The 22,671-nt window shown below is 45.2% G+C and overlaps 1 protein-coding gene across 9 annotated transcripts in view; it reads left to right on the top strand.

The window, feature by feature from the left end:
* Phkb (phosphorylase kinase regulatory subunit beta) overlaps positions 1-22,671 on the top strand; it is a 195,669-nt gene that overhangs the window by 141,490 nt on the left and 31,508 nt on the right. For 5 of the 9 annotated variants that reach the window (XM_087594802.1, XM_087594801.1, NM_001414933.1 and 2 more), the window contains 6 exon segments: positions 2,313-2,374; positions 2,464-2,626; positions 3,512-3,593; positions 5,380-5,437; positions 7,922-8,012; positions 10,676-10,878. In XM_087594802.1, coding sequence (XP_087450928.1) covers positions 2,313-2,374; positions 2,464-2,626; positions 3,512-3,593; positions 5,380-5,437; positions 7,922-8,012; positions 10,676-10,878 — 659 coding nt within the window. 9 annotated transcript variants of the gene reach the window in all.

The raw sequence follows: 22,671 nt of genomic DNA, 5'->3' as shown, positions 1-22,671 counted from the left end.
ATCACATATTTGTAACTAGTTTAATCCTCTCTAATCCCAAGTGATGTTTTAAAATTGAAATCTGTAGAGTACTGATAGTATTTGGCAGTAGCCAGTGAACTTAAGCTAAACATTTACTTTATGATCAGAAATAGCCAATAAGGGCGAGTAGACTATATAAATATGGTATGCTAAATAACAGTTATTTGCATGTTTTCAGTGTGTTATCAGCTTTAAGAATTTAGTTATTTTCGACTCTTTCTCATACCCTACATGATGGTCACTCCTTCAGAGTGGAGAGACTCACACCATGACGCAGGCTACCGTTGTTCCCTCACTAGATTTTTCTGTGTCTCCTGTATTCTATTATCAACACTTAGCCTTCTCATACTCACTTGTTCCTGGACATTACACTGATTGTAATCCCCAGTGACTTCTCACACACCTAAAAGTGGAGACCAGGGTCCCAGAGATGGTGTGTGAGGTGAGCCATAGGTTCTGCACCTCCTCCTGTAACTCTGCCCTAGCACTCCTTCCCTACTGTGCCCATTTCTACTTAGCATTTATCTTTTTACAGTGCACTTACCATCATAGGACGTGTATTAACTTTATATTATCCATCTCATATACATAGCCATGAGATCAATGTCAAGGGACCAAATATTTCATATATTTTTATGCTAACCCTTAGCACCTAGTATGATGCTTATATGTAGCAAATGATCAATAAATACTTATCTGAATTTATCTAAATTATTTTTTTCAAACAACAAATTGTATAGATATAAACTCATATGTTAGAAACACCATTCAGCAAATCCAGAAAAAGACCCTGCCCTCAGGAGGTTCGTAGTCTAAGAGCCCAGACTCACTGGGCTGTGCACAGGGGTTGCACACTTGGCTTTCCTATCCACGCTCTACAGGGAAGATTGGTGTGCTGGTGTTGTGTGTCCTTCCTGTATCTGGTGTCCACATTTGTGGTTATTCCTCTCTCGTCTCTACTAGAGAAATGATGGATTCATTTGCCACGAAAATCAGTGTCTCCTACCCACAGCGTCTTCATATTTGAAACAAACTGAGAGAAAATGATATGTATAAGCTAATTTTAATAAGAACACCTAATGTGGAATGACTTACAGCTTGTGTCTGACAGTTCTCTGGGTAACTAGAAGTGATAGGTAAAAGCCGTTGTCTATTCTCACCCATTCACACTGCTCACCACAAACCACTGACAAGCAAAAAAGGTGTTTGAGTTTAGACTCATTTAGTTTGCTGATCTTATCGTTGAGAAGTAATAGAATGTGGTGACCAAATGTGGGCTGCCACATGCCAGAATGCAGAGAGGCAATAGCTTAGATATTTATTGTTGTAGAAATTATTTAATCCCAACCTTGGGTTTCTACCCTGCCTTTGGCCCTTTAGTTCCTGGATAAAAGACACACACAGCCCTTATATTTACAATAAGCCTTAAATAGCACAAGAGCGGGCAGATACCTACCATCCATGCTGTTAGAATCTACTTTCCTATCAACAAACCCGTGTTGTTACTTCCTGTTTCATTCGGGCAGCTCTTAACGCCAGTCTGCTAGCCCTCAGGGCCATATTTTTATGGCTCACCTAACCCATGGTGGCTTCTCCTTCCTTCTCCTGCACCTTCTTCTCCTCATGGTTCTCCTCTGACCCCATGCCTGGGAAACCTAAACCCCACCTATTGGCTGTTGGCATCTTTATTTACTCTTCTGAAATAACTTGGGGGCAAGGTCTAGGTACTCAGTCTCTGGGATAACCAAGTTCTGGTAACAAAACACCAAACCTCAACAATTCTAACCTCATGATCTTGTAAGAGGGTTGGTTATTTCATCTCTGGATGGCTCTGAAATACATTAATATTACAGCATTATGATCTAAGGTTTAAGTTTCTATTGCCTTTCCCAAAAAACAATTTAATATTTCATTTTCTAAAAGCTTAATAAACACTAAAACATTTTAGAACCCTCTTTAAAATAAAGACATGGTTGGAGGTTTAAACGATCAGTGGAGACTTTGGACCAATCCCCAGCACTGTAATAAATAAATACGTGCCCGTAACTCAGAGATCAGAGACCATCTCATGTGGTTTTCCGATTAATGTGACTCGTGAATTTGTTGCTTGTTATATCCAGCCTATTAATAGGTGTTTGCATTCTGTTTTAATTTGTTACATTTAGAGATCTCTGATTTTAGAATGCTCATTTAGGAAATTACTTCAAAATTGTATGTAAGTGAACTTACAGAAAGTATGAGCAGAGGGTGTAGCTTGACAGACATAAACATCTTGAATCATCACATTGCAGACATTGATATCTGGAGCTGTAGTAGAACAGCTTGACTTTCTGCGGATTAGCGACACAGAAAAGTAAGTCCCCTTGGATTACTTCGTTTTTGCATTTCTTGGAACTACATTAGGAAAGCGGGAAATCTGAAATGTCTTATTTTGATTTCCAGGCTTCCAGAGTTTAAGAGCTTTGAAGAACTAGAATTTCCCAAGCATTCAAAAGTCAAACGACAGAGCAGTACTGCAGATGCTCCTGAACTGCGACAGGAGCCAGACATCACCATCACAGAGTGGAAAAACAAATCCACCCACGAAATCCTTCAGAAGCTTAATGTAAGCAAGATATAATCACACCCAGCCCTGAGAGGCTGCCAGAACAGGGCCTCTCATTCAGGCCGTGTGCCTTTGTGTCCTCTGAGAGAAATGGGTGGCTGGTCTATGGCCAGGGCAGGCAGTGAAAAGGTGTCCTCGTGGGCCAAAGTCAGTATGGATGTAGAAAGAGGTTAGCTGAGGTTAGCTCCATTAACTGCTCTGTCTTTCCTGTCACTGAGGAACACAGTCCTCTTACTGTACCTACATGACTGTTTTAGCAATGTATTACTCGGTCCAGATTATTCATTATTCAGATTTATAAAAAGAAATGAAACCTTACTGGTAGAGCTGTAAACACTGGGTCATGTTTGGCCATAGAGATTTGAGCATGTCAACTAGATACTTTCTTTGCAGTCATGGCTAACTTATTAGTCCATATAAACGATAATGTCACATAGCAGTCACAAAGCACATACACAGTGTCCCAAAATATGTTCTATATGTGTCCCTTCCTGTCACATGTCTCTCCATCTCTACTGATAGTAGCATGGTCTCTCATTTGTAAATAAGTAAAATCAAGAGGAGAGTGACTTGGCCAAGTCTCAGATGGTGATGCATTAATACTCATACACACTATGGAGTCTGTTCTTCAGTTATTTGCTTATTGGAACATTTGATCATTAAATCCTGCTATGTCCAGAAACTGATTTGTGCACCCTCTGCCTTCAAGCATCTCAGACCCATAGGTCTGTAAAGCCATCTCATTCACTGTCTCAGTGGCATCCTATCTTCCTTCCATTCCTGTCAGACTGTTCCCCCTCTGCATCCTGTGCTTTGCTCTCACTTGAGTCCTGTGGCCATCGATGGCCATTTCATCCTAGATCCTTATGCCAATTGCTGTTTCAGGACTGCGGTTGTCTGGCTGGCCAAACCATCCTGCTGGGTATACTGCTCAAAAGAGAGGGCCCTAACTTCATCACGATGGAAGGTACGAGTAAACGAGCAGGGGCGGGACATATCTATAAAAGGACCTCTGTGATGTGAATATCTGTCAGACACATAACAGCGCCCACTGTTGTGAGTGATTTCCTCTTCCATTAACTCTCCCTCTCACATGGAAAGACTCCCTCAGCCTTGCCCTCCTCAGCCTTGTCTCCCTCAGCCTTGCCCCCTTCAGCCTTGCCCCCCTCAGCCTTGCCCCCCTCAGCCTTGCCCTCCTCAGCCTTGCCCCCTTCAGCCTTGCCCCCCTCAGCCTTGCCCTCCTCAGCCTTGCCCTCCTCAGCCTTGCCCTCCTCAGCCTTGCCCCCTTCAGCCTTGCCCCCCTCAGCCTTGCCCCCCTCAGCCTTGCCCCCTCAGCCTTGCCCCCCTCAGCCTTGCCCTCCTCAGCCTTGCCCTCCTCAGCCTTGCCCCCCTCAGCCTTGCCCCCCTCAGCCTTGCCTCCCTCAGCCTTGCCCTCCTCAGCCTTGCCCCCCTCAGCCTTGCCCCCCTCAGCCTTGCCTCCCTCAGCCTTGCCTCCCTCACGCAGTACCTTGCTTCTCTCTGCTCGGCTGTTCTTAGAGCCTGGCTTCTGCCTGTGACCTGAACTTCTAATTACTCCATAGTTGCTGTTGACATTGCTGTTTCCTGCTTTACTTCCTGTGATTTCTCAAGAATAGTATTGAATAGCTATATTTATCAAAGCTGGCTTCTTCATGATGTGCAGTAGCCATTTGGAACAGACTTTTGCTCTGAAAGTGATCTATAAAGTAAGTCATCTCTAAGTGTGTCTGTGTCCACACTGCCCTGCGGAAGGCCAGTGGTCCTTGAAACCCACATTCGTATGCAGTCATTGCTTCGGGGAATCCTAAAGTTCTACATCGTGATCTGTTTCTGGCATTTTGTAGTAAAGAGCAATATAGGATATGTTGAAACCTAATTCGAGTCATCAGACTTTTTGGCTTATCTGAGAACCCTGTCCAGCGGTACGTGCTTTGGTTGAAGTGGAGATGCGCTAACCACGCACCTTCCAGTAGTGCTTGCTCGGAGCAGAAATGCTGTGCACTGAGCTGCATCTCCGCTAGTGCTCTTTGTTTTGAGGTCGCCTTAAGTTGCCCGCACGAGCCTCTGACCCAGTCTGTGGGCCAGGCAAGTCCTGCATTTGTAGCACTCCTGTCCTGCTGCGTAGCCCGGAACACAGCACGCACCCCAGGCCCAGCTTCTCTGCGGGCATCTGTGGAACCAGGACATACTCTGCAGGCACCTATAGAACCAGGATGTAACTATTCTGAATTAAGACTGTAGAAATAACAGAGAAAATGTTTAAAGATCTTTTCCTTATCCTTATTCTTGATGCTCAGTTATGGCATATTGCTTCTTCCTGAGAAAACCAGTCAAGAGTGCAGAGCCCATGTGAGTCATGGCCAAAGTGGGACTGAGCCAGAGGCTGTGCTGACCAGAGTGTTGGAATGGTTGTAGCCTCACAGAGGCACTGGGCCGTAGGCGCCTCCATTTAAAAAGTAGGCTTTTACTCAGTTGACTAATTTCAATGTGTTGTTTCCTGTTGAAAAGTAAAATAATACTTGTATTTGTTTAAAAGTTTAGGCTACATATCAGTTAAAAAAAATAGAATTTTCAAAACCATACCATGTAGTAAAGGTGCTAGGAATACACACTTCTTACTTGAGTTACAGATTTAAAGTAGTCAGTTCAAAACAAGAATGTTTTCTCTTTTTTTAAAATGAAAGTTGTCCATTTAGTTAAGAGCTCTCTTCAGTGAAGACTTCTTCTCTGTCTAGGAACTGTGTCTGATCACATTGAGAGGGTGTACAGAAGAGCTGGCAGCAAAAAGCTTTGGTTTGTATGAATTTCCCTGTTAGTTTTAATTCCTGTATTGTTATGTTCAGTAGCTTAAAGATAACATTTGATTCTTACAGATGTTACTCATCATAATTTTTATGTTTACACTCTAAAGTTATGGCAGCCTAACTTCTTACTTTTGAAGAAAAAGTATTCCTATGTCACAGGATACTAAAGAAAAATAACTGGAAATAAAAACCTCCCCAGGGATTGAGCCTAGAAAGCCCTTACTGGGATGACAGAACTATGACTCTGATATGCCACATTGTCCCAAGGAGGATCTTTTTTTTTTAATTGAATATTTTATGTATTTACATTTCAAATGTTATCCCCTTTCCCTGCTCCCCCCTCTCCTATGCCCTCTCCCCCTGCTACATTTGAGTACCACCCCTCCCACCCTCCCACTCCCACCTCAACACCTTGGCATCCCCCTACATGGGGAAATGAGCCTTTACAGGACCAAGGACTTCTCCTATTGATGCCAGACAATGCCATTCCCTGCTACATATGCTGCTGGTTGGTGGTTTAGTCCCTGGGAGCTCTGGGGTGTCTGGTTGGTTGATATTGTTGTTCTTCCTCTAGGGTTGCAAACCCCTTCAGCTCCTTCAGTCCTTTCTCTAACTCCTCCACTGGGGGAAGAGATGGCTTAGCCGTTAAAGGCTAGGATCATAATCAAAAATAGAAGGCGGATCGTTGAAGTTTCATCTTGTTTAGCAAACCTTTAGAAGGTCCTGAAAGACCATCTAATTCTAAGCAAAAATAATGAAAGGCGACTATCTCATCACTTAAGTTGAAGGAGTCATGAATCAAGTTGTTTAAACTCACAGTGAGGAGAGTGTGCCTAAGCGTGCAGCTCTGCATTCTGATGCAGCTACATCTCGAGCAGTTTCTTACGAAACCCATCGTGGTAGACCTCGAGATTCTATTCCCTGAAGTAAGGGACTGCACACATTTTCTAAATAGTGCCTCATCTCTACTCTATGGCAAATCACTCTTGCTGACTAGAGAAACAGTAAACACCCAGTTTAGATATCTCAAATTTCCACTGTAAGTTCTCAGTGCAGTGATACGGGCAGTCAGTAGATAATTTTATAGTGTGTTTCACTGTACCTATAGTATTGTTCGGGCTAAGCAAAACCAGTTCTTGCTTCTGCATAATACTTATGTCTTTGATAAACCACTGAGTAGCAAACTTAGAAATGCTGACTGTTATATTTAAGCAAATAAAGTCCTGGAAGCTTTATTCATTCTATTCTCCCTTTTATGGCTCTCCACTGCCCCCAGGCTGGCTGTGCGGTACGGGGCTGCATTTACCCAGAAATTTTCCTCCTCTATAGCCCCGCACATTACCACCTTTCTGGTACATGGGAAACAGGTAACATGCACAGAATTTGGGAAACTCGAGTTGCTTGATATGTGTGGGTTTATCTGCGTTCCAAGGGTTATCTGCGTCTTTTGGTGTTCAAGTATTAGATAAAAGTGTCTCTCTAGAAATGGGAAGTATTTGTTTCACTAACTTGGTCAGCTATCAGCTTGATTTTCTACTAGCCCTTTCATGTTGTAATTAAGAAATATAAATGCTTGTTATAGGTCAATTTCTGTGGTTAAGCTGAAATTTAAAAAACGGTACTTTCAAACCTTCATTTTGATTTTATTCTCTCTAAATGTTCACATAAATTTTTACTTTTGAGGGGAAATGTCTTATATATTGCATGTGGTGTAATTTGGGGGGTATAAATCTGTTCTCTCTACATTCTAAGACTTTTTCAGAAATGTAAAAATAGAAGTGTGAATTCCTTCCCCCAACATTCTGTCTTTATCAAGAAAGAAAGCGAGGGGGATTCATCTCTGAAACTCAGTGCTGAGTCCCCAATCACTCAGGTACCAAAGACACTCAAGGCTTCAGAGATGGCCCAGCAGTTAAGAGCACACACCACCCTTCCGGAGGACCAGGTTCAGTTCCTCGCATCTAGCAGCTAACAGTCACAACGCTGGTAAATCTGGCTGCAGTCTGCACAGGCGCCAGCACTCACATGTGTACACACACACACACACACACACACAGTCACTTACATACATAGTTAAAAAATATTGCCGAGAGAAACATAGTCACAGGCACATGAAGCTTTTTGTGAGTTTTTTTTTTAACATGAAGCAGAATACCCCCTAATGGCTTCCTCTCCATCTTCATTAAAAGAATAGTTTGGGCCTCTTGCTTTTTCTTTCCCTTATTTTTTTTTTTTTTTTGAAATTGATCTTGGCATCAGTGATGCCCTTTGCCACAGTTTGGTGGCTGAGGTGAGTGTGAGACATGGCCTTCCCTGGATGGTCTTCTTTCAAGGGTCATGTCTAATGACAGCTCCTTCTCTATCATGTGAGGACCCAACTGTATACATTTTAAGGTTTCCCAGTCAAGGGCACCATTTATTCACCTTCTTTTCTGTTTGTGAAGATCTGGCCTGCTTTCTTCTCTGCCCTCAGGTCGGTTGTACGCCGTGCAGCAAGTCTTTTAAATAAAGTAGTGGACAGCCTGGCCCCATCCATTACTAATGTTTTAGTGCAGGGCAAACAGGTAAGTATCTGCTTTTCACACTCGAAGACACAAGTTTCTAGTTAGGACACTCACATCTGCTTAGGTCAGTGTCAGAGACTGCTCACAAAGAGATTGATTACCAGTGAATGGTTTGGGAGTTTCTCCAAGTCTCTTTCCTCCAGCAAAAAAGATAGCACACATAGTCTGAACGCCACAGAGCGCTTAGTGGGCCATCTCACATTTGTCCCGCACCTTGGGGCTATAACTTCAACCCCCATGTTTACTTGAGCTCAGTGCAGATTGTAGTGTAGAAAATGTGCCTCCTGGGGCACCCAGACAGGCTTGCAATGGGCAGGGCAAAGCTAGGTGCAGAGCACAGAAGACATTTTGCTTCCACTCCACCTGATCGCTCCCTTCGCACTCCTAAGAAACTCATTAATGTTCAAGAAAAGGCAGAATTTACATCCCTCACTGCCCTCACCCATCAGGCCTTCTCTTTCCAGAGCTGCTTCTACCCACCAGAGTCAGTCTGTCACTGCTGTGGGCAGGGCCATCCACAGTTAGCTCTCGCAACCCACCCCTTTCTCTGTTCTCTCTCCCTCCCTCCTTCCTTCCCCCTCCCTCCCCCTTCCTCTTCTCTCCTGTCCTGTGCCCCTTTCCACAGGCCTTGATGGGAAATGGGTTGGGCTGAGCTGTGCATGTGGTGTTGGCTGCTGCTCTTTCTCTGTGATCTTTAATCATGTGGCTGATTTATTGTTTGATTAGAGTGAAAATCTGTTTGCTTTCTGTCTGTACTTTGGAAATGTCTGTGTTTATTGTGTGTTCCTGACAGCTAATCTAGGAATACAGTATGCTTTAGTAATAATGGAGTTTTTAACCTTCCTCAATACCATCAACTAATTGCTCATATTTCATGGATTTTAATTAAGATTAAAGTAATTTCATCCAGACACCCAGCTATGGGGATGTTAGAATAATGTTATTTACCTTCTCTTATGATGTTGTTTAACAATTAAAGATAATTATACCCATAAGAAATTACTGAGAAAAAGTTACTTTCCATAGAGTTTCCCCATGCTCCATATTGGGAGGTAAGCTTTAAACCACTGTCTCAAAGAACAGGAAGTCATTTAACCAGTACCTTTTATTACCAGAATCTTTTATCTGTAGCTAGAGTCGTCCACGGCCATTACAACTGTGAAAGCTAGCCGGACTTTGGAAAATGTGTTTCTCCTTGGTTTGAGTCCCCACAGCACTGAAGTATAGCCAATTCCACTACTGGTGGTCATAGGTTTAGAGCGTGAGGGTCACTGGCCTGACACTAGAATTGTGGGCTTGGGTTCATCTTATCCATTCCTGACTATATCCATAGGAGGCTGTAGCCACCCTGTTCCCCATTGCAGACGCCTCAGAGCCTGCCCTCCAGCTCTGGCTGGACTGTTGTCCACCAGGCTACTACATCTCCCAGGGAAAATGCCAACATTTCAGCCTAATGACCAGATGTGGGAGTTTCTTCACTGACTGGTTCTCATCCCTTCACAGACCAAGAAATGGAAATAGACCAAAGTGTGCATTTGCTCTTTTAGAAGATCTGCTCCAGCCTGAAGTGGTGTGGTTTGCTCAGACTTGTAAACTGTCTCAAGCTTTCTAGAATAAAGTAGTTTAGTAGCCATTACCTCTAGGAGCTAATTATGTGCCTTCTGTTTTCTTCACAGTGGTATTTTAATCAAAGTAATCCTGCTCATACTTACTGGTTGGTGTCAATGTACAATAAACCAGTAATTATCTAACACACACACACACACACACACACACACACACACACACACACACACACTCTCTCTCTAAAACCCAGGCTGGCCAAGACTCCTAATCCTCTTGCCTCAGCTTCCAACACAATAGAACTGGTTCTAGAAGTTTGCTACTATACCAAGCCTGTTCTTACTCGAGCCCATTACAACACTGGAAAGACTGTTTGAGTCCTTATCCCTCAGCTCTGGAAAAGCACATCTTTGAGGTGCTGTCTTTCCTGCCTCCAACAGTTATGAGCTGTGTACAGAGGAGATGGGAGGTGCTGAGGAGGACGCAAGAATAGCTGACTCTGAGGAGCAGCTGCAGGCAGGGAGGGGAGATTAGACATTCTCTTGCCAGCTCTATCCACACTTCCTGCTTTGAGTTTTCTGTACCATTCCCCTTTGAGCTCTTTCCTTTCGCAGGCTTGTGGGCAGCCAGCCGTCCCACTCATTCCGTAGGTGAACCATCTAGTATCATGGATCACGACCCTCCATGTGCGCCTAACGTGATCAGGATAAGTGAGGGCAGTGCAGGAACGACATGGCCTTCCTCCTGACTTTGGAAAGGTTACAATGTTATTAAGGAGCAGAAGATCCCAAATGCTGAACAGTATAGTAAAATACAATCATTGAATGCATTCTGGTTCCTCTAGGGACTTTCTAGCACTAACCCCCGCCCCCAAATAATAGTTATTTATGTCTACTCACCTTCACTTCCCTTACATTTTAGACCAGACTCTGACCCATCATGGACTCCAGTGGGAGTCATACTTTGAAAGCCATTTTAATAAGTATCAGGAGTTCTGACTAACTCCCTAGCTTACAGAGAGCAATTTCAGCCTGCCAGTCATCCTGAGCCTTTTTTTGTAGCTAGGAGATTTTTTAACAGTCAAATTCTGGCACTTGTAGGTAACCCTAGGTGCCTTTGGACACGAAGAGGAGGTCATCTCTAATCCACTATCTCCAAGAGTGATTAAGAACATCATCTATTATAAGTGTAACACCCATGATGAGAGGGAGGCTGTCATTCAGCAAGAGCTGGTCATCCATATTGGCTGGATCATCTCCAACAACCCCGAGCTGTTCAGTGGCATGCTGAAAATCAGAATTGGGTAAGTGCTTCAGTCCGAGTGGGGATGTGTTCAAGGGATCCTCAGCAGACACCTACTTCAGGGTAAAGCCGTGTCTGGGTGTTCAGGGAGGGGTGCCTCTTCCTTCCATGCTCTGGAAGGAAGCACCATCTGCTGGTGTGAAGAAATGAATGCCAGTGGCCGAAAGGCATCCACACCTGTATTTACTTCCCACTTGAGGCATAGCAGCGAAATCAAAATTCTTAAAAATAAAATGGATGAGCCATGGCAAAAATGATTTTTTAGCAAAACTGTTGTCAGGAGACACAGTTCAATTAGAAATTGACATTTTAAGAATATTCTACATCCGTTTTGTACCAATCCTAGCATAGAATTGTCACTATTTCAAGTTCTGGTGAAAAACTGAAAGAAGGCGCCCGTGGTCCAAACATCCCCAACCCTGGGTTTCAGGGAGAAGCACAAGGAGGGGGAAAAGCTCTGAGCCCTGAGTGGGTGTTGGTCCTCTCCTGCTTTGCCCCACAGCTGCCTCAGTGCTCCATGCGAGACAGAAATACTTCAGAGGCTAAAGCAACCCATGAAGCATGTGCAGGCGGTGTATAAACACGCCATGATCCACAGCCCTCTGCTTGACGTCTGAGCAAATAAAGTCATGAACTGGGGGAAGAATTTACAGTTACTGTTTATGGCTGCAGGTGCATGGTGATGTGGGTGTGAATGAGTGGGGATGTGGGTGTGAATGAGTGGGGATGTGGGTGTGAATGAGTGGGGATGTGGGTGTGAATGAGTGGGGATGTGGGTGTGAATGAGTGGGGATGTGGGTGTGAATGAGTGGGGATGTGGGTGTGAATGAGTGGGGATGTGGGTGTGAATGAGTGGGGATGTGGGTGTGAATGAGTGGGGATGTGGGTGTGAATGAGTGGGGATGTGGGTGTGAATGAGTGGGGATGTGGGTGTGAATGAGTGGGGATGTGGGTGTGAATGAGTGGGGATGTGGGTGTGAATGAGTGGGGATGTGGGTGTGAATGAGTGGGGATGTAGGTGTGAATGAGTGGGGATGTAGGTGTGAATGAGTGGGGATGTGGGTGTGAATGAGTGAGTGGGGATGTGGGTGTGAATGAGTGGGGATGTAGGTATGAATGAGTATGCTTTCTGCTCTGCTGGCCGCTGGACAGTTGATTCAAAAACTTTACATTTCCCAGATCAGTTCTTCTGGGTTTAAGCAATTGTTTTGTTTTACCCTTAGAGAGAGAGTGTACGTAACTGCATACTTCCAAGTGAGAGGGCACTGCAAAAGCAGTGCTCAGAGACGGAGAGCAGGCGTGGTAACAGAAGGCACTACTGACACTGGCTTACATTACAGCACACGTGTGGAGGGCAAAGGACAACTATGGGAGTTAGTTTCCACCGTGTGAGTCTCAGGGACTGAGCTGAGGTTGTCAGACATGGGGGCAAGTACCTTTATTAATATAGTAATATATGTTCCTTTGTGTCATTTGTTGCTTTCCAACATTTTAATTTTTATTTCAGATATTAATGTGATAATAGTAACTTGTCCATACTCTCTGCTGCACTATGAGTGCACGCTGTAAGCTGTGAGTGTGCACTGTAAGCCGTGAGTGCACACTGTAAGAGATGAGTATACACTATAAGTTGTTAGTGCACAGTCTAAGCAATGAGTGTACACTGTAAACTGTGAGTGTGCACTGTAAGTCGTGAGTGCACACTCTAAGCCATGAGTGCACACTGTAAGCCCTGAGTGCACACTGTAAGCCCTGAGTGTGCACTGTAAGCTCTGAATGCACACTGTAAGCCGTGAGTGTGCACTATAAGCCCTGAGTGTACACTATAAGTCCTGAGTATGCACTGTAAGCCCTGAGTGTACACTGTAAGCCATGAGTGTGCACTGTAAGCCATGAGTGTGCACTGTAAGCCCTGAGTGCACACTGTAAGCCCTGAGTGTGCACTATAAGCTGTGAGTGTGCACTGTAAGCCGTGAGTGTGCACTGTAAGCCGTGAGTGTACACTGTAAGCCCTGAGTGTGCACTATAAGCCGTGAGTGTGCACTGTAAGCCGTGAGTGTGCACTGTAAGCTATCAGTTTTGGCCTGTGGTTATGTTGCTGGCTGGGATCCATAGTTCACCCCTGCTACCCAGAACCACAAGAAAGTTTGATTTCGTACATCACTAGTCCAGACAACAATCAAAATTCAAAATTTGAAATATGGCTGCCATTAAACTCATGTTAATTTCACACCATCATGAAGCTATAAACCGAGAATGTCCAAGGTTATATGGAAACATACAAAATGAGATTTCACACCTTTACTTACTATGTGACAAGAAATGGTATGAGTTCAAACTATTTCTCAGTCTCTTCTGTACTCCAGGAGATGGAGTAAGGGTCTTAGAGCAAGCTGTCCGTCCATTCCTTGTAATACTAGAAATTATCTCTGACATGGAGAGTTTCGTCGTGTTAACTACACATTAAGAAGCTCTAAATCTTTCTACTCATTGATAGATCAGTCTGGCTAGTCAAGGTATAACAAGAGCCTAAATGATTAACTGGCCATACTTTCAAGGTCACTATTTGCAGTTTGAAGCAGTAATTTTCAGAAAACCACACTTTGTCTTTTTTTCTTTGTACACCTAGGGTAGATGCTCAAATCCTGATTAGTGGATACATACTGGGTGCATGGGGCCATTCAGTAAGTCAGCAAGGGGAAATGGTGGGGTATAAGTGAGTAGAGCTGCTGTTCATCTCCCCTAAGGAGCCCCGACACTGTAAGCTATGAGTGCACATCGTAAGCTGCCAGTTTGCATCCCCTGCAGTGAGGCTCTTCCTACCCTCTGCTTCACCTCTCTAGATAGCAACTCAGTGTCACACAGGAAGACTTGAACTTGAGTCCTAGGTCTGCAACCGTGTCATGAGACTGCCTTGGACATGTATGTACTCTTCCTTGTTCTTAGAGAACAGAACAGTGCACACTAGAGCTCACCACCCTCTGAGCCCCGGGGATAGATAAGCAATCCTTTGCAAACCTCCAGCTTATAGACAAGCCAGCAGAGAGTGGTGAAATTAATATGCCCATGGTCACGGACTCAAGATTCAGGATCGCTCAGTCACTGCTTGGCCTGCTCAGTCTGGAAAAGGAGGTTGAGTCTAGTTTGCAGCATCATGACTAATGTTTGCTATGTGAGGTACCCTCCTTGTGGCATTTAGAAAACAGGTTCTTCTGAGGAATTCCTTTTAGGCACCAAAAATCTCAAGAATTCAAAGGCAAAACATCTCAAACACCTCTACCTCAAACACATTGTACACACAGGTCCTCCTGATCTAGCTTCAGAGAAGCCTTATGCTCTCGATGGAGACACATCCTGGAAGAGCAGTCCTTTTCAGCCTACACTGGTCCTCCTTTAGGGTCCACTGGAATGACCCCCAAAGTACTACATACAGAAAAAACTCAGAATCCCAACGTGGTTATCTGATTTGGCATGATTTCACCTCCTGTCTCTTAATTGAATCTTATGAAACATATGTCAAATCCTGAAACCTCCCCCAAGCCTGTGCCCACAGTGATTGTTCATGGCATTCCTACAAAGGTTTTAGAATGCTATTTCTGTAGCAGGCAGGAACAGGCATAAGTAATACTCAGTCTGTGGACCTTGTGAAACCCCCTCTGAGGAGGAAAAGACTATAGGTGAGGCACAGCACAGCTCTCAACCCCAAAACAAGAGTTTATTCTAAGCCAAAATAAGTGTGACTGTGGTCCAAGAACATGGGTTCAGATTGCCCGGAACAGCACCATGGAAGGAAGTATATTAGCTTTCTTTAGAACAAAACAAAGTCATAAGTCAATATAGTTCCAAATACAGCCAAAACCTGTATTTTCCTCAGTGAAAGCACAAGGCTCTAAACCTTGAGGCAGGCACAAGGTAGACAGGTTTGGAACCCTCTGCTGCGGGTGTCAGGCAGCAGCTGATGGTGCTTTTACCCTGTGGATTGGTGGAAGCTGTTGGTCTGTCAAGAATGGATGCTGCGGCCCTGTGCTGCCATTTGCCTTTAATCTCCACATGCAGGAGGCAAAGGCAGGACCATCTTTGTGAGTTCCAGGACAGCCAGAGCTGCACTGTAAAGCCTATTCTCAAAACAAAACAACAAACAGAATGGATGTTAACGAGGGCTGTTAAGTCAGGGACCGCTGTGGACAGTGAATAAATGAACCAGCATCCTGTGGCTCTGGGTTTGCAAAGTCTACTGCAAAGTGCCACATCAGGAAGTTCTGATCAATCAGCCCGGGAGAATCTCAGCACAGCGTGGCTTTTCCTCCCTGGGACTCCAGTTCCACACTTTTGTCTCTTTTTACATATTCTTATTTACCGAATGCTTAGTCAGTTTTCACTAAGATCCTTTAGGTGATCCCCTCCCCCATGTATGCACACCTTTATTAATGGCTGGCTACTGGCAGGAGCAAACATATACTCATTATGTTTCCTTATAAAACAAGGTTGCCTTGAATTAGTCCCTGGAACATTTTTAATTATCCAATACAGTTTTTAAAGGACAAATTCTTTATAATTTGTTGAACCTGTAGCTGCTTCTAAGATACTCACTGCATTTTTTTAAGTTGGAAGATTTAGAGAACGTACGTGTTTGTTTGCTTGCTTCTTTAGATGATGCCAACATGGCAGGTGGTTATTCTTATCTGAATTCTTTCAATTATTGTTTTCTTTTAGTGCTAATCAAGATTAAACATTAACTGGTCAGAATTTCATGTCATATTCTTCTTGAAATGCCAGCATTCAGTAGGGCAGGCTGAATGCACGTGCTTTAATCACAGAGCATCTCAGTTCCCACTTGCTGCCTACACGTTTATCTGTGCTTTAACCTTCCTGAGTCTTCTTCAAGGTTTCTTGATTTGCATCACTCGTTGCTCCAGCTGCTTCTCTAAACCAGCAGCACTGTGTCTTCTCTTCTCTCCAAGGCTAAGCCTGCCAGTGCGCATCTTCAACCTCACTGCGAAGTCAGCCTGCTACAGGAGTGCTATCCTAGCCTTATAATGATTTGATTTGCTGTCTCATTATTGATCTGTGTGCCAGCTTTCATGTTGAAATAGATCAAGTTCCTGACAGGCCATTACTGTAAAGACCTGCAATCAACTGCTTTCTTCTGTAGGCCTGTCAGTCAGGCTTTAATAGGAGAAAACCCTTGGGAAAGTGTGCTATCAGGCCTTCCTCGGCTCTGCCTTCAATGTTGCTTTGGCATTCTCTGAGCAACCATGACTCAGATGAATCCTGTCTTCTGATGCCCAAGATGGCCTCCATGGATTTATCATATTTAGAGGTGTGTGTAGATATGTATATGGATACGTATATTTGGTACTCAGAGAAGGTCACTGGTGTTATAAGTACAGGCTAGGGCAATGCAGGAGAGTTGGTGAGTGCAACCCCAGGTTCATTAGCATCATCTTGGCATACTCCAAAATCATTGTTTTGAAGAGTGTTTGCTGGGAGATGAGGAAGTGAAGTGTCCTTATCTGTCTTAACCTCTGTTGATTAGGTCTGAGAGAAAGGGGGTGAGGCACAGTGCTCCAGTTTCATAACTCAAAGTTCAGTTGTCCCATCAAACTGTCACACTTTCTGTGTTAATGTTTATCAGAGCAAAAGTCCTCCCTTGTAGCTTCCCCACTTCCTGTTATGTGGTGCTTAGACGTCTTGGGCTGCTGTAGTGAAGTCTCATAGAGAGCCAACTTAAATAATCCAACTTTATTTTCTGAGTCTGCAAGTTCAAGGTCCTGGTATCAGCTGATTTGGCTCTGGGGAAGTCTTCCCTGTGGACAGCTGTTCTCTCACTAAGGTTACTGTGACCTCAGCTTACCCTAGTACTTTCCAAAGGCCCTGCTTCTCATGGGGCCAGGGCTTCAAGACGGGAATTTGGAAAGTGTAGTGTTACAGCTTAGTGAACAGCTGGTTATACAGATAGTCATTTATTAAGTTGTTTAACTACAAATCTCAGTGTTTGTTCTCTTGAAGTAATGTGGAAATAATCGCTAGGATTGTTTTCCTGCCCAGGATCAGGACTGCTGCTTATGACAGTGTTCTCATCCAGTGTCAGCTGTACGTCTTGAGTGATGTCAGTGACCTGTACTTCCTCTCTGTCCCTCCTTGACAGGGGCATGTTGTGAGATAAAATGCTGGCACTCGGCACGGTGTTCTCAGGGGGCAGAGGTGTTATCTGACTCTTCTGGGCAATCCTCCAGCTGTCCTGAGGGAGGGCATTGTCCTATAGCCACAGACTGAGCTCTCTGCACATTGATCAGTTACTCCCATGTATTGGCCACTTTCTCCCTTGCTTACTGGGAGCCTGAGTCTCTTCACTCTTCTTGTTCTTCAGCCTTGGGTCTAAGATAGTCACCATTCTCCTGTCCTCTCACCTTTCTTCCTTTCTCTTCTTTTCCCCTCTTTCCCCATTTTGGGAATTAAATGCCTTTATGTTGAAGTTGTCACATCAAGTCTGTGGCCTTGGCAGTCAGAACGAAGGTGAGAAGTCACAGTTGGCCAGCGGACTTCTGAAGGGTTAGTCCTGGATGAGTGGCTTGTTTTCTCTTCCTTACCAAGCTCCTTTATTCTTCTCTCTTCCCGTAGGCATATGATTATCACCTGGGTCTGGGTCATAGGACAGTCTGCTTCTCTGAGTCTCTGACACCTTCTTTAGTACTTCATACATAAGGATGCGCTTTTGTTTTAGTTTGGTCTTTGCAAATGTTTCACAATGTAAGAAAATTAGCTTTTTCTAACAATTCTGTGAGTCTCTAGACTTTAAAGGACCTTTAACAATATATATGGCTGTATTTCTTCTTCAGTGTAGTATGTTAGAAATAGTCATGTCCCCATTTCAAAAGTAACTTGGCAGTGGGGCGCAACCAATAAGGATGGCTTTGGTTCTTCACTGTGCAACTGCAGTTGTGTTTTCACAACTTACTTGATTCTTTGACAATTTCACACATGTATGTAATGGATTTTGGTCATTTCCCCGCCCACAGCCCCACCTCCCCGGCTGACGCCTTCTTCTCCACAGTGCTACTTTCCTGTCTTCCTCCTCCTCTTTTTCCTCCGCTGAGTTTAGTCAGGGAGCCTCTGCAAGCATTGGTGGGGGATTTGCTGAGTCACAGGCAACTTAGCAACAGCAACACTAAGACAGTGACACCCCCTTGCTGGCTGTTACACACCTTTAGTACTGACATTCATAGGCAAAGCTCACAGAAGCAGGCGGGTCTCTGAATTTGAGGCTAGCCTAGTCTACCTAGTGAGACCCTGTCTTAGAACAAAGCAAAACAAAACAAAAACAGCAAAGAAAAAAACAGTACAACCTAGCAGCACCCATTAACTGTTAGTGGTCCCCCTGGAGACATGGGACCTCAAGAGCTGCTCTCCCAGTTGTGATGAAGCGTAGGAAACCATGCCTACAGTAAGTTCTGCATCTCTACAGCTGTGCCACTGTGTCTGGAACAGCATTTCCTGGCACTCCTCCCCACCCTCCAGCTCCTAGGTTAGGTCAGACTCCTCTACTGCAGTGTCCCCAAGTCGTAGGCTGGGTGATATTGGCTTCTGTTTTAGGGCCGAATCATCATTTTTTCTCAACAGTTTGGTCACATGTGAGTCTCTGCCTGCTACAGAGTTTCTCTGACAAAGGCTGTGAACAGCACTAATCTGTGGGCAAATGTAAGTGCTCAGCAGAGGGTTCGGCATGTCCATTGACAAAGCAGCAGCAGTGAGCTCTGCCTGAGGGTTGTGATCACGCAGCTGTGACCAGGTTCACAGTAGCAGGCATGGTGCTCCTCTCCTCATAGGCAATCCAAAAGTGACCTGCTGCGATCCCCTCAGTCATCATGCCACAGCACAGAGGCCCCAGCTGTGTGGGGATTGTTGATGCCTCTTCCCCCAGAGCCTCCACAGCACTCCAGGCATCATGAAAGCCAGCCAGCAGAGTGGAGCCTGGGAGCTCAGCCGCAGTCTGATTTCTCTCTGCTCTGAAGTGTGTGACGTCTTTAGCAACAGTGTCCCACCGTCTAGCTCTAGTGGGCAACCAGGCACAGTGACAATAGCCTGTGAGCCTGTGTTATTTTGGAAGCCTCCAGGGCATCCAGACCAACAACTTGTAGGGAGGAAAGCCACACCTGGCACCAGGATTTTAAACTATATTCTTTTAATCAGCTTACCTCTAAAATAGGCTCACATAAGGGCATTTTCATATGTGCTTAGTTTAGGTTAACCCTTCCTGTCAGCCTCCCCTCTCCCCTCTCCCCTCTCCCCAGACCCCTTCTCTCCATTCCCCAGCTTCCATATTCTGTGTGTCCTATGTTCCCTGCCTTAAGACTTCCTCTGTAGTAACCCTTCTTAGCTTCCTGGTCTCTACACACATTTGAATTAAGCATGCTGGTCTTGGAGTTCAAACACAGGGTCTGAAGATGAGAATGGCCGGACGACATTCGTCTCTCTGAGCCTGAGCCTACTGTGCTTGGCATATTTGCTGGCACTTTCTGTTTTCCTCAGAATGTCAGATGCCATTTTCCTTTGTGCCTGAGTAAAATGCAGTGTGCCACGTATGCATGTGCATGTGGCAGTCATCACATCTGCCACCCTGTGAAAGTCTCTTGTCCCAGGCATAGAGCAAGTGCTAAGTGTTCGGACTTTCAGTCCTGGGTATCTTAAGAGAGTAGATGCAATGTTTTAGAAAATGTTTGTAGCCGGGCATGGTGGCTCACACCTGTAATCCAGGTACAAGCAAGAATGCGAAGGATCTCCACGAGAGAGAGAGAGAGAGAGAGAGAGAGAGAGAGAGAGAGAGAGAGAGAACACAAAGATTGCAGTGGCTGCCAGCACCCACCCACCATGGGGCTCTGAGGAGTCTGGGAGACCCATGGAGGCTCCAAAGGGTGACAATGGAAAGGATGACTCACAAAGTTAGAAAGATGACAGAGAATGACAAACCTATACCCTTCGCTGCTACTTCTCAGCCATCAGGCTGAAGACATGAAGATTGTGCCTATGAGCCATGGGAGGCTGATACCAAAGACAGGGAGATGTGCAGCAGCGTGGAGCTCCTGTTAAATCAGGTCAATACTGAGGAGGGCTGGGCCTGGGCCATGGGCCAGCACCCAGCATGGAGCTGGGACACAGAAGCCGTGGGCACTGGGACTGCCCACAGGCTGTAAGTACAGAGGTGGTTTAGGTGGGGAAGTGTGACAGCCAGGAGGCAGCTCCCAGACACCCTGCCTAGCTACACACATCCCCTGACTCACTGTGAGGCACTGCAGTTTGCAGTGCAGCCGTGGTGAACAAATGTGTGGTGGATGCGGGAAAGGTGAAGGAATGGGGTGGTGAGTGAGCAGTGGAGAGAGCGGGAACTAGAGATATGAAGGTGGTGACAGGTGTGAGAGAAAGTGCAGTGGATGGGAAATGCCATTGCTGACAGGGTGGAGGGCAGCAGCTTTCATAGACTCAACCCCCAAACAAGCTGCCCAGGTGCACAATCGCCTTGGCTCTGAGCAACAATAGCAGGTCTGAGTATTTTCTAGATTAGACCTCCCTGCAAGACCTCATGCTGCCCCCGGAGGCCATGTTGAATTCCATAGTTCACTGCCCAGGCCACACTGAAGCCCAAGGTAGAAGTGGATGTCTGTGGTCTGGACTGCCATGTCTGAGGCCCATGTCGATGTCCATAAGCTGTGCTACTGCAGGAGGCCATAATAGTGTTCATGGTCCAGATTGCCAGAGACCGTGTGGATATGAGTGGCCTGTACTGCACTGAGGCTGTGTTGGGGTCCATGGTTCTGCTGCAGCTGGTGACATTGATGTCTGTGATCCATGTTGCCACAGAGGACCCTGTTTAGGTCCATGGTCCTACTGCAGCCAGGGCTGTGGTGATGTTTGTAACCACTGAAGGCACTCAGATGTTCGTGACCTGTGCAGCCACCTGAGACCATGTTGATGTCTATGGGCCAGGCTGCCCACCAAGGGCCATGTCTGGGTCTGTGGTCCTACTGCAGCTGGGGGATGTGTTTATGTCCTGTGCTGCCACCGAAGGCTCTATGGATGCCTGTGGTCTGTGCAGCCACCTGAGACCATGTTGATGTCCTTGTCCTGTGCTGCTGCCAAGGGCTGTGTTGATGTTCATGTTCTCCACCAGAGAACAGGCAGAGGTCCGTGGTATGTGGTGATGCTGGAGACCATGAGGAACTTAATGATCCGGGAAGTTACTATTTATTTGTATCTGTGACTGCAGACTCACAATTGATTTAAAAAAAAAAAAAAGGATCCTAGAAGGCTTCTGTGACAACTCCTACTTCCACCCCATTTCCCACCTACCCCCTTCCCCAAAAGTAACAGCCTAGACAGGAAACCATCAAAGAGAACTCTAAAGGACTGTGGTAAGAGTGCTGAAGTGTAGCTCTCCACAGTTGATGGCTTCTCGCTGGGGTGCAGGTGGAGACGGATCATAATCCAGCGGGTATAAGAACAAAATAAATTAGACTTGTGAGCTCCTCCTCCTCCTCCTCCTCCTCCTCCTCCTCCTCCTCCTCCTCCTCTTCCTCCTCCTCCTCTTCCTCCTCCTCCTCTTCCTCTTCCTCCTGCTCTTCCTCTTCATTTTCTTCTTTTGGGTGGGAGGTCACAAGGATGGGGATGGACCTGGGAGAACTAGGAAGTATGATTGCAGTACATGATGTGAAATTCCCAAATATTCATTTTTTTAAAAAATGTAAATAAAAAAGTGGGGGCATTCTGATTTTGTTGTCATTGTTCAGTTGTGGTTTGACTTTTGGTTGGGTTTGAGACATAGTCTTACTATATAGCCCAGACGTTCCTGAGTTAGGATCCCCCTGCCTCCACCGTCTAAGCACCAAAAGTACTTTCTATTATATGCCGCTGCTCAGCTAGCACAGTGTCCGGATCACGGTGCTGTTATCACGATAACAAATGAACACCCCAAGTGGCTTCTTACCTCCGTACGTTGTGCATCTCTGCAGTCCTGTAGTCTAGGAGAGAGCCTTCCACTCCATGCTTCTTTTCATCCCATTGGCTTTCTAAGCATCCAGAGGACAGATTTTCCGCTGCATGGCTCAATAATGGGCCTTACTCTAAGCTACTACACATATAAAATGTAGCATTAAAACGAGAGGGAAATAAAGTAGAATTATAAGTAACTTTAAGTTAAACCTATGCAGACTGTAAGATTAAAAAAAAAATCAAGATTTTTATTTAAGAAAAAGGTCCATTGAGTACATTTTTTTAAACCAAAGTGTTTGTAACAACTAATAAGGAATTTTAACATCAAAGCATCCAAAAGTAACTGAGTTCTTGTGGCTGCTGTTTTTTATACCATTTTGGCAAATATAGTCTCTAGCACAGAAGGTGAACATGTCAAAAAATCTACTTTTTGCCAGAAACATAAGCCTATTTCAGTTTTCAGCTGATTTGAAGAAATAGCCCAAGGCTTAGGGAACTTCAGGGAAGAGGGAGAAGGAAGGAGCAAGAGCTGAAGGGTGAGAAAGCGGCTATGAAACTCCCTCTTCTGGGTGTGACTCAGTCAGTGATCTCAGTGCAGCTGTGCACAGGCCCTGGACCAGAGCACAGGTCAGTTGGTCTTGCAACAGGCAGCAAGGTTCCAGAAAAAACTGGAATGGACTTCCCTGGGGATGGGGATGTTGCTAGGGATGCTGAGGGACAGTTGGGGTGGATTCAATCAAGCCTTGTAACAGTTTTTGATACATTGTTAACATCCTGTCCTTGTGTTAGTGCATTACTCTCACTGTAACAA

Source organism: Rattus norvegicus, chromosome 19 (assembly GCF_021556685.1).
Source record: "Rattus norvegicus strain SHRSP/BbbUtx chromosome 19, alternate assembly SHRSP_T2T, whole genome shotgun sequence".
In the NCBI taxonomy this organism is placed as follows: domain Eukaryota; kingdom Metazoa; phylum Chordata; class Mammalia; order Rodentia; family Muridae; genus Rattus; species Rattus norvegicus.
The sequence above is the reverse complement of the archived record's forward strand: the minus strand, read 5'-3'. Positions and strand labels throughout refer to the sequence as shown.